This window comes from Petaurus breviceps, unplaced genomic scaffold, assembly GCF_028583685.1.
Source record: "Petaurus breviceps papuanus isolate PSGF00001 unplaced genomic scaffold, PetGlider_PUasm1.0 90847, whole genome shotgun sequence".
NCBI lineage: Eukaryota > Metazoa > Chordata > Mammalia > Diprotodontia > Petauridae > Petaurus > Petaurus breviceps.
In genome coordinates, this window is record NW_027187360.1 from 2,954,982 (window position 1) to 2,967,910 (window position 12,929).

The 12,929-nt window shown below is 37.5% G+C and overlaps 1 protein-coding gene across 11 annotated transcripts in view; it reads right to left on the reverse strand.

The window, feature by feature from the left end:
* STAU1 (staufen double-stranded RNA binding protein 1) overlaps positions 1-12,929 on the reverse strand; it is a 63,352-nt gene that overhangs the window by 16,770 nt on the left and 33,653 nt on the right. For all 11 annotated transcript variants that reach the window (XM_069072381.1, XM_069072380.1, XM_069072378.1 and 8 more), the window contains one exon: positions 96-194. In XM_069072381.1, coding sequence (XP_068928482.1) covers positions 96-194 — 99 coding nt within the window. The remainder of the gene's footprint in view (positions 1-95; positions 195-12,929) is intronic.

Below are 12,929 nucleotides of genomic sequence, written 5' to 3' on the forward strand. Positions count from 1 at the left end.
TAAAAAATTGCATAGTTTATCCTCACTTTCTCCAAAATGAACACCTTGAATACTTCTTAGTATGAACTTTCATTCTTGCTTATTAATAAGCTTACCTCAAAATTCACAGGCAAGTTCCGTTTAAGTGCAATCTCAAACACTTGGCTTATTTCAGATTTATTGAGATTTTCATCATCTGGTTCTCTTCCATTCACCTAGAAGATCAGTCATTTAAAAACAATCACATTTTGAAGTTGTCTGGTAACTTGCTTGATGAGACTACAAAACTAAAAGCCTTCAAAAACCTTTGCCTGATGGGTATTAAACTTTTAAACTGGACAAAATAAAGCATATACAGTTTGCTATTGTATTACAAAATAAGTTACAGCCTATTAAACTCAAGTTGTATTGTGTCTCAAATCTACCACCAACAATCTACCCAGCTAAGGCAAAAACATAAGTAAATCTCTTTGGATATTCTTGGGGCTAAATTCCATCGCAGACATGTGTCACTCCTGATTAGGGCAACATCTTGACCATTAAATCTTTTTTTTTTTTTTTAAGCAATTGGGGTTAAGTAACTTGCTCAAGGTTACAGGCCAGATGTTTCTGGGTGGGTGCTAAGTATCTGAGCCTGGATTCGATCCCCAGGTCATCCTGACACTAGGGCCGGTGCTCTTACTCGCTGTGCTACCTGGCTGCCCCAACCATTAAATCTTTAATTGGCAACAGTAAACCAAATCTGATTCTGGAAGATTCATAACCTACTAAACGATCAACATGTGTTCAAATATAAGCCTCTCTACACAGAATTTTAGAATTTTGGAGGATTTTTTGCATTTGAAGTAATCTTATACTGATTTGAAAAGTAATCTTACATTGATTATACTGTCTCTTGTACTGGGGAGTACAGGAGACAAAGAAGAGGCTGATATGATGCTGACAAGACTTTTACTAATGTTCTACTTGTTAACTTTGGGATGCAAACTAATGCTAATCCTTTGAATTCTATACAATATTTCACAAGCCTCTAGTTAAACAAAGCAATGTATTTTAAAAGTTTAATGATGACATAAGATAATGGAAGATGTAGTCAGACTTGAAAAGAGATTGAGAGAGCAATGTTCTTGGAAAAGTCCACTATCACAGTAGAAGTGTATAATTTCCTTTACCCAGTGAAGACGTTCAGCAAAGGATTTGGAAAATGTTTGGGACTCGGGGGACCAGAAATGTAAGAATAGAAACTTGGCCATAAACAGGTTATTTAGTTTTTATCTTAATTGCCAAGCCTAATGGCCTTTTATCAGTCTTCATCTTTCTTGACTTCTCTAAACTGATCTTTTGATCATCAAGTAGTAGCAGGAGAATTTAAAATATCTTATAAGTCCATTTTCCTTCTCTTGAAAAATTTCTCAAAGCAAGGCAATGCTGGACTAGAACCCAAGATCATAGATCTTTAGATGTAGACAGGACCATAGCAACACATGGAAGTCTACACAAGTTGCTCAATACTGTATATGTGCTATACATTTCAATGTGTTCATCAGGTGGACAATGAGACAATTAAGGGTCAAAGAAGTTAAACACATTGCCAACAGCAAACAAACTAGCAGCAGAGCTGGGAAGTGGAAAAGGTATATCTTACCCTGAAAAAAAAAACAAAAGCAGCAGTTCTAAGGGTAAAGGAAAATGAAATTAAACTCTAAGTGAAAAATCTCACTTTAATGTCACTGAGACCATAACCATGCCTCTAATTATGTTCTCAGTGGACATATAAATGTTATTAATGATCTAATTCTCTTCTCTTTGCATTTTCATTCCTATCTAATTTCACTGTACTTTTGGCCCAGTCAAAATTATATTGTATGGCATTTCTGGTAGTTTATTAACTTAAACACATACTTCTATTTTTGTTGTTACTATAAACTCTTGTGAGAAAGAAAGCCTATCTGTACAGGGTGTACATTTTTTTTTAAATCAGAGGAGGATGAACTCTCAGTCAAAGCTTACTAAAGGAACCAGGGAGAAAAATAGTAGTAGCAAGATTATTTTTGTTATGTAGAAAAAATAATTTATATACTCTTATCTGGGCTTTAGAGAAACTGTAGTGAAGTTACTCTGCATGGTGTTCTTTAAAAAGTAAAACAGAATTTAAAAAGAAGTGAATTTGGAGTTAAAGAACCTTAGTTTGAATCTCTGCTCCCTAAACCAACACTAACTTGCCACATGACCTTGGGCAAACCATTCAGCTTCTCTGGGCCTCAGTTTCCTCATCTGTATAATGAGATTGTACTAGTTAAGGAGTGCTGAAGGGGTCATGACTGGAAAGAGTTTAAGAAGCCCCACATTAGATGACTTCTGAGTTTCATTCCAACTCTAGATACACCAAATGTGTATGGCTCCTATACACCAAATAATTCAGACAGATTAAAAAAAAGCCTAGGAGGCGGCTAGGTGGTGCACCAGCCCTGGAGTCAGGAGGACCTGAATTCAAATTCGCCTCAGACACTTAACACTTACTAACCGTGTGACCTTGGGCAAGTTCCTTAACCCCAATTGCCCTCCAAAAAGCAAAAAAAAAAAAAAAAAAAAAAAAAGCCTACTGAATCCCTAGTTTCATCCTTAATTCAACTAATTTAATTCAACTCAGCACTATTATCTACTACTTGAAAGAATCAGTGCTGGGTTACAGGAACTTAAAAATACAGAGACAATAGAAACCTCGCACTCAAAAGAGTTCACAGTGCTAGGGGTAGAAGTGAAGTTAACTATTATTTGCTAAGCACCTCTCAGGTGCCAGGCACTGTGCTTAGCTCTCTCTCTAGCTCTCACTCGCACACACACGCACAACTACGATATGAAAAAGAGTATGACAGGCTATGAAAGAAAGGCTGATAAAGTATAATAAGAAATGTTAGGACAGTGATTATTTTTTTTATCTGGAGTGGTAGAGTGGAGAGATGTCAGGGAGGATTTCATGAAGTTTTTAAGGGTTTTTAAGGGACAGTAGCAATTGTACTTCTAGGAATGGAAGTTAGAGTGAACAAAGACAAGAGGATTAAAGAAGGCAGGATGAAAAGAGGAGGTGGAGAATAATCCAGTTTAGCTGAAATGTGGGCTAAATGACAAAAATTAGGGTGGGAAAAGGCGGAAGAGGTGGAACTGAACCAGGTTACAAATGGCTTTGAATGCTAGGATCAGTGTTTAACACTTACCTAATAAAACATTAGTCTCATCATTCATCTATAACTAAATCCTATTTAGACTGGCTTACTTCAGCAATAAGATCACTGGTATCTGAAAGACTCAGCCGTGTAACCCCCACATAGACCATTCCTCCTTTAAATTCTTCAAGTAAGTAAGAGAGCTGACTAGCTAGGGATAACATGAACAACCTCAGGATAACTGCCCTCTGAGAACATGATGGCAATTATCATCTAGAAGATGTAACCCTGTCTTAGGCACAATGATATACTGCAGACAAAGCTGTAAGGTGGTCCAATTATCCTGTATTTCAATTTGGAATTATGCAAGAAAAGTGACTAAATTGTTCGTTTTGCTCAGTCTAGCAAGCAATCCTACTACTTACTGGATCTGGATATTTGACTTCCTCAAGGAAATCATAGACAGTAATAAGATCTAGTACTTGGCAAAATATTCACAGCAACACTCTTGGTGGGAGCAATGTCTTTCTATTGAAGAATGGCTGAAAAATGAATAAAATGCAACATTTTTGTACATTTTTGTGCAGTAAGAAATGACAAATATGAGAAATGTGGGAATTGATTCACATGAAGTGATGCAGAGCAGAAACAGAAGCAAAAGATCATCAATTATTATAATGTGAGGGAAAAGATCACTAAAAGATGAAGTGTAATGGAAAAAACCAATGAAAGTCCCAGCAAAGAAATAACGAAGTATTACCTTCTCCTTCCTAGCAGAGGAAGGGGGAATACTGGGATCAATATTGTATATACAATTAGACTCAATGTGCATGTTGGATGTTTTGCCTTATCTTTTTGTCACAAGAGAGAGTTCAGTCTGGATGGGAAATGACTATAATATAAAGACAAAAGGCATCAATAAAATAAACAATCATGTTTCAACTAAAGCTAAGGATTCCATGAGAAATATGGGAATAGTAGAGAAAGCACTGGGCTAGTAGGCATGAGAAGCAGCATGGTGAAATGTTAAGTGTGCTGCACATCCCACCCTATCATATGCTATAGTCAAGAAACCCAAGCCTATGCCTTGAATTACCTGTGTGGCCCTGGAAAAATCACTTAATTTCTGAACCTTCCTTCCTACAACTCCAAAATAATGGTGCTGGACTCCAGAATCCTTACAGAGATTCAGCATAGTAAAGTAGAAAGAATGCTTGATTTAGAGAAAAGAGAAAATGGACTTAGATCTCAGTTCCACTACTCAATGTTTATATGACCTGCACTTAATCTCTCTATTATTTTGTTTCCTCATCTATAAATTCAAGGGCTAAGCTAAATGATTTCTGAGACCTTTTCAAGCTCTAAATAAATGATCCTATACTCCATGAGCCCATAAAAGACTCTGATCCAAGGTTAAAGTTTTCTGTTTTTATTTCTGATTATATCACCTATCAAAAATCTATCTTAGGCTAGGATAATGATTCAAGCAGTATGTTTTTTGACTAAGAGGAAAAACCAAGCCTATGACCATTGGTAATTATTACAATTCTACTAGCAATATATGAAAACAATGGGAAGTGAATACCCTTGGCCTTCACAGATAGTGAACTACACTTTACCTACCTAAGTTCTCAGGATTTTGCTCCACTTTCTAAACCATTTGTCACTGGTTCCCTAGAACTTTAAACAGCTGCCTCATTCCCCCATATAGGTGAATGGATGTGTCACAATAGTGGTTAAAGTGATCCCTTGATATAGATTAAATTTGTAAAGTGAACAGAAAAGAAATGTGTTGGGGTGGCTAGGTGGCACAGTGAATAGAGCACTGGCCCTCGAGTCAGGAGGACCTGAGTTCAAATATGGCCTCAGACACTTAAACCCAATTGCCCTCCAAAAAGAAAAAAAATTAGAAAAAAAGGGGCGGCCAGGTGGCACAATGAGTAAGAGAGCCAGCCCCGGAGTTGGGAGACCCAGGATCGGTTCCAGCCTCAGATACTTAACACCCACACAAACTAACTGGCCGTGTAACCTTGAGCAAGTTACTTAACCCCAATGGCTTAATAAAAAAAAAATAAGAATAGAAATGTGTTAAGTTCCATAATTACTAAGAGCCAGCAAGTGGATCTAGAGTTGGTCCCCAAGTCAGGATAACCTGGATACAAGTCCTGCCTCTAACCCAAACTGGTTCTTGTGGCCCTGGGCATGTCACTTAATTTCTCAGTGTCCTGAACAACTCTCTAGGACCTATTAAGTGCACAGAAGTGGCTAATCTGCATTGGTTAAGGGAGTTCCCTCATTAGGAGCTGCTTTCACCTATATCACCTATATGCTAGCTAGGGATAACATTAACAACCTCAGGATAACTGCCCTCTGAGAAGATGATGGCAATTATCATCTAGAACATGTAACCCTGTCTTAGATACAATGATATACTGCTGATGAAGCTGTAAGGTGGCCCAATTATCCCAAAAGGCTATAAAAATGTACATATATACCCAGCATTACCACTATTAGCTCTGTATCCCAAAGAGATAAAAAAAAAAAAAGAACCTTATATGTACAAAAATATTTATAGAAGCTCTTTTTTGTCTTTTTTTTTTTTGGAGGGGGGAAGGCAGGACAATTGGGATTAAGTGACTTGCCCAAGGTCATACAGCTAGTAAGTGTCAAGTGAGGCCGTGTTTGAACTCAGGTCCTCCTGACTCCAGGGACAGTGCTCTACTCACTGCACCACCTAGCTGCCCCAAATAGAAGCTCTTTTTTTTTTTTTAAGCAATCGGGGCTATGTAACTTGCTCAAGGTTACAAGGCCAGTTATTTCTGGGTGTGGTGCTGAGTGTCTGAGCCCAGGATTCAATCTCCAGGTCATCCTGACACTGGAGCCGGTGCTCTTACTCGCTGTGCTATCTGGCCGCCCCTTAGAAGCTCTTTTTGTGGCAGCAAAGAATTAGAAATTGAGGGGATGTCCATAAATTGGAGAATAGTTGAACAAGTGGTGATATATGAATGTAATGGAATACTATTGTGCTATAAGAAATGATGAGCAGGCAGATTTCAGAAAAACTTGGAAAGACTTAGATGAACTGATGCTGAGTAAAGTGAGCAGAACCAAGGGAACATTGTACACAGTAACAGCCATATTGTGAGATGACTGACTTTGATAGACTTAGCTCTTCTCAGTAATGCAAGGATCTAAAACAACTCCAAAAGACTCATGATGGAAAATGCTATCGAATCCAGAGAAAGAACTTTGGGGTCTGAATGCAGATGGAAGCATACTTTTTGCTCTCCTTTTCTTTTGTTATGTTTTGTTTCTCTTTTTCATGGTTCCTCCCATTAGTTCTAATTCTTCTTTCCATCATGACTAATGTGAAAAGATGTTTAATATGAATGTATAAGTACAGCCTAAATCTGACTGCACGCTATCTTGGGGAGGAGAGAGGTGAGGGTGGGGGAGAAAATTTAAAACTCAAAATGTTATGAAAGTGGATGTTGAAAACTAAAAATAAATTAACTAATTATAAAAAAAATGATGAGCAGAATACATTCAAAAAAACCTGGGAAGCCATTACATAGTAATGGCAATATTGTAAGATGATCAGCTGTAAACAATAGCTATTTTCAGCAATATAATGATCCAAAACAATTATGAAGGTGTTACAATGAAAAATGTTATCCACCTCCAAAGAATTAATGGTCTGAATGCAGATGTGAAACATATATATTTTTTTTTTAAGCAATCGGGGTTAAGTAACTTCAAGGTTACATGGCCAGTTATTTCTGGGTGTGGTGCTGAGTGTCTGAGCCCGGGGTTCTATCTCCAGGTTATTCTGACACTGGAGCCGGTGCTCTTACTCGCTGTGCTACCTGGCCGCCCCGAAACATGCTTTTTTACTGTCTTTATTATTCTTGGGATTTTTGGTCTGCATTTTCTTTTGCAACATGGATAATATGTAAATGTTTTATATAACTGCACATGTGTAATATATATCAAATTGCTTGCCTTTTTAGGAAAGGACAAGGGGACGCAGGCAAGGAGAGAATTTGGAACACAAAATTTTGATAAACAAATGTTAAAAATTTTTGTTTATATGTAAGAGAAAAAGATAAAAATTAAATGTTTAAAAAAAAAAGACTGCCAGTATATACAAGGTTTTCTTTGAGGAAACTTGGTCATTTTAACTGTAGTTTTTGGAGGTTTTATTTGCTATCTCTACACTATTATGATCATTGCATATGTTGTTTTCTTGATTTTGCTTACATTACTTGGCATCAATTCTAGAAGTCCTCTCTTTTGTCTATATTCTTCATATTCACTGTTTCTTTAGGGTACAGTAATATTCCACTGTAATTGTATACCACAATCTATCTAACCATTCAATGTACATCAACTTGGTTTCTGGTTTTTTTACTAACAAAATAAGTACTACCACAAATATAATTATGATAAGCATTTATATAGCACTTATTAGGTGCCAGGCACTGTGCTAAGCACATTACAAGTATTATATTATTTGATCCTAATTTTTTTTATCACCATTTTACAGATGAGGAAATTAACAGCAGTTAAGTGACTTACCCAGTTAGTAAAGTTTCTGAGGCAGATATGAACAGAAGTCTTCCTGACTCCCAATTGAGTGTTTTATCCACTTTAATACTTAGCTGCTATGTTGTAATTATATTTTGGTTCACTTGGGCTTTTGTTCTATCTTTAAACTCCTTTGGGAGTTCTTTGGATCAAAGGGTAAGAACATTTATTTTTCTTAAATTACTGATAAGTTGTTTTTACATTATGACATTTCCTAATTTCTTCCTCCCCTACTTCACCATGAGAGCCTTTCCTTATAACAAAAAAAAGGAAAGAAAAAAAACAGTTCAGCAAAACTAAGATATTGAAAAAGTGATATATGTAGCGTTCCACACCCGTAATCCCCTGCTTCTACAAAGAAGAGGGGAAGTACCTCCTTATATCTCTTCTGTGGGGTCAAGCTTATTATAGTCGGTTCCTATCTACTGAAAAATGGCTCGTTTTTCATGTATGTACATTGATCTTGAGTAATATACCCTTTTTAGATATCATAAGATGCAAAGATTTTCCCCCCAATCAAGAGCATCCCTTTTTGTATTAGCTTTATTCATGTAAAAGTTTTTAATTTCATGTTATATAAATTATGTATTGTATCTTTTGTAATGGATCCGAACCCTTGCTTAGTCAAAAACTCCTCTTGGCGACAGATATGAAAGGTATCTTATCTTTTTCTCCTCTACTTTTTAAAATGGCATTACCTTTTGTATTCTGGTCACATATCTATTTTGAACATACTGTGTGGTATATGATAAAAAGATGTTGGTCTAAACCTCATTCCCATAAAACTGTTTTCCAGTTGATGTTATCTTAGTTATAAGGGAAGGCAGAGGATATATTTGGAAAAGATCATGATATAAAAACAAAAACACCAATAAAACTTAAAACAAAGTTAAATGTACTAAAAGTCCTTTATAATGCTGATGTTGGTCACAGTATATCCACTTGCCCTTTACAAACTAACTGTATTATGTCAAGGTTTTATCATCTACAATAGCATTACATTGAAAGTCTATGTAGCAATAATATATACAAGTGAACCATCACTCTCTAAAGGGATCTTTTCTTTAACTTTATTCAACTGCTTAATATAAGCCTAAGGAGACCCTTGATTACACTGTAGAACAATTATTTGCATTAACAATTCATTAATATGTTCCCTTCATGAAATGTTATACCTACTAATTTTACAAGTATAAGGCTTTATGCCATTATGATTCAATGGCAAAAATCAATTTAAAATATACTCATGGCACATATTTCATAAGCTGTAAATGGGCCAATGAAAATTTAACTAAAAGAATTATTTGCACATTAATCTTAAAGATGTTCAAGCTTCATAGTCTTACTTTCATCAAGGTTATGTCACCAGATTTAAGAGATACAAATGTACTAAAATCTTTTTGCTCCTTTTTCAATAATATTATGACAAATACCACAAGGAACCCTAATATGCCTGACCCAAAATACTGACTGTATTTTACATTGCTGGGTATTACTTACTTACTTATTCCCTAACATTGTGCAAAAGAGGCTAAAAAAAACAACGTGTTTCTTTTGAAACACAATTTTTCTATAGTCTGAACAACATTTAGAGAATAATAGTAATAATGAAAAACATTTCTATAATACTTTAAAAGTTTGCAAAGTGCTTTATATACATTATTTCATTTGAGCCTGAGATAGGTAATACAAATGTTGTGACCCTCATTTCACTGAGTTATATGCTATATAAATGAAAGCTCCTGGGGGGCAGAGCCAAAATGGTGGCATAGAAACAGGAAAACTTCACTGAGCTTCCCCCCATAACCACCTCAAAAACCTATAAAATATGACTCTAAACAAACTTTAGAGCTACAGAACCCACAAGGTGACACAGGGATAAACAAATCTCCTGCTGAAGGTAGCCTGGCAGGCCAACAGGAAGAGTCCATCACAGAGCGCTGGGAGCAGAGCCCAGCCTCGGGAGCTCTTGGTTTTAGCCCCAGGGCAGCCCCGACCAGCAGCAGCTAGAGTGGACCACCACCAGCTGTGGCAGTTTCCAGAATTGTCAATCCATAAAAGACAAAGGCAAAGTAAAGGATCAGTGTGGACTTTGGGAACAGGGTGACTGAGTGCAGTCTGGCCTCTGCCCCCAGAAGCAGAAAGCAAGAGGAGGAGCGGCAGCTGTGCAGCTGCCCCCATGTGGCTGCTCCAGAGCTCCTGGCGTGCAGATCAGAGGGGGACCAAGGGACCATGCTGAGGGGAAATCACAATTTCTTTAACCTGCTTGGATCTGGATCACTGTCCTGAGTGGGGTCCTAAGGTGTGTGACCAGGGAGCAGAGCCTGGGGAGGTTTTAGAGAAGGCACCCAACTAATAGCTCTGGCAGCTGTGAAAACTGGGACAAAGCTCTCCTCTCTGGAAGCAGATTTCTACTGTGGCAAGAAGCTCAAAAGTCAAGTAATTGAGTGACAACATGAGCAAGCAAAGCAAGCACAGCAATCCAATATTAGATTCCTATTTTGGCGACAAAAAGGATCAAAGCATGGAACAGGAGGAAGACAACAAAGTCAGAATTCCTGCACCAAAAGCTTCCAAGAAAAATATGAACTGGTTGCAGGCCATAGAGGAGACTAAGTAGGATTTTGAAAATCAAATAAAAGAAGTGGGAGAAAAATTGGGATTAGAAATGAAAATGATGCAAGAAAATCATGAAAAGAGAGTCAACAACCTGACTGAAGAAAATAACACCTTAAAAAATAGAAAAACTCAAATGGCAAAAGAGGCTCAAAAAGCCAATGAGGAGAAGAATGCATTAAAAAGCCAAACTGGGCAGATGGAAAAAGAATTTCAAGAGCTCACTGAAAAGATTTAGATTTGAGCAAATGGAAGCTAAGGATTTATGAGAAATCAAGATACTATTAAACAGATCCAAACAAATGAAAAAATAGAAGGCAACGTGAAATATCTCACTGGGAAAACCACTGACCTGGAAAATAGATCCAGGAGAGATAATTTAAAAATTATTGGACTACCTGAAAGCCATGATCAGAAAAAAGAACCTAGACAATAAACCTTGCCACTTTTACCGAAAGAAGGTTTGAGGACTTGAATTTTTCCAGGGATACTCCCCTGTACCCTGACAAGCCTGAACAAAGCCTCTCCTCCAGTCAAGACTGGAAGGTACTGTACCGGCTCTGGGGGTGCAAAGACAAAAATGAAACAATCTTTAACATCAACTAGCTTCCTTTCTAGGGGCAGAGTCAAGATAGCAGAGCAGACACAGGACTTCTGCTGGCTCCGGCTCCCACCAACTCCAATTCGTGTAAAAGGTGACTCTGAACAAACTTTGGAGCTACAGAAATGACACAGAGAAGCTAACCTCCCACTGAGGAGATCCTGGCAGGCTGGCAGGAAGCAGCCAGCCCAATGCTCTGGGAGATGACCCCAGCCCCGCATGAGCCTGAGGTTTTAGCCTCAGGGCAGGCCTGACCAGCCACTGGCTGGAGGGACTTCAGATCACTAGCAGCTGTGGTTTTCAGAATTATGAATTCATACATACTAAGGTCTAAGTGAGAGGGTGGAGGTCCTGGAGTGTGCGACCAGTTTGCCAGAGCCTGTGGAGACTTCAGAGAGGGTACCCAACTAATACCTTCAGCAGCTAAGAAAATCTCAGCATTTGGTAAGAAGCTCTCCTGTCTGGTGGCAGGGTCCTACTGTGGCAAAAAGCCCAAAAGTCAAGTAATCAAGTGGCAACATGAGCAGGCAAAGGAAGCAAAACAAGCAGAGCAATCCAACTTTACACTCCTACTTTAGGGACAAAAAGGATCAAAGCATGGAACAGGAGGAAGATAATGAAGTCAGAAATACTTTCTTCCAAGAAAAATACGAGGTGGTTACAGACCACAGAGGATCTTAAGAAGGATTCTGAAAACCAAATAAGAGAAGTGGAGGAAAAATTGGGAAGAGAAATGAGAACAATGCAAGAAAATTATGAAATGAGAGTCAACAACCTGACTGAAGAAAAAACATCTTAAAAAATAGACTAGCTCAAATGGCAAAAGAGGCTCAAAAAGGCAATGAGGAGAATGCTTTAAAAAGCTGAATTTGCCAGATGGAAAAAGAATCTCAAAAGCTCACTAAAGAGAATAATTTCTTCAGAATTAGATTGGAGCAAATGGAAGCTAGTGACTTTATGAGAAATCAGGATACTATTATTACTATTACTATTATTATTACTATTAAACAGATCCAAACAAATGAAAAAATAGAAGGCAATGTGAAATACCTCACTGGAAAAAACACTGACCTGGAAAATAGATCCAGGAGAGAGAATTTAAAAATTATTGGACTACCTGAAAGCCATGACCAAAGTAAGAACCTAGAAATCATCTTCCAGGAAGTTCTCAAAGAAAACTGCCCTGATGTTTTAGAACCAGAGGGCAAAATAGAGGTTGAAAGAATCCACCAATCATCTGAAAAAGATCCCAAAAAGAAAACTCCTAGGAATATTATAGCCAGGTTCCAGAGTTCCCAGATTAAGGAGAAAATATTACAAGCAGCCAAGAAGAAACAATCAGAATATTGTAGAAACACAATCAGGATAACCCAGGATCTGGCAGCTTCTACACTGAGGGATCGATGGGCTTGGAATATGATATTCCAGAGGTCAAAGGAGCTGGGATTAAAACCAAGAATCACCTCTCCAGCAAAACTGAGTATCATGTTCCAATGAAAATATGATCATTCAGTGTAACAGAGGACTTTCAAGCATTCTTGATGAAAAAACCAGTTGAATAGAAAAATCTGACATTCAGATACAAGAAGCAAGAGAAGCAAGAAGGTAAACAGGGAAAAGAAATCATAAGGAACTTATCATATTGAACTATTTACATTCCCATATAGAAAAATGATAATTGTAACTTATGAAACTTTTCTCAGTATGAGAATAATTGAAGGGAATAGAAATGTGTGTGTATGTGTGTATATATGGGCATATGAATACATATGTGAATGTATGTATGTATATATGTACAGGTATACATAGACAGAGGGCACAGGACCAATTTAATGGGAAGGGATGATACTTAAAAGGTGAAATTAAGAGGGGACAGAGGAATATAATGAGAGGAGATGGGGAGAGACAGAATGGGGTAAACTATCTCATAAGAAGAGGCAAGGGAAAATGGTTACAATGGAGGGGAAGAACAGGAGGCAAAA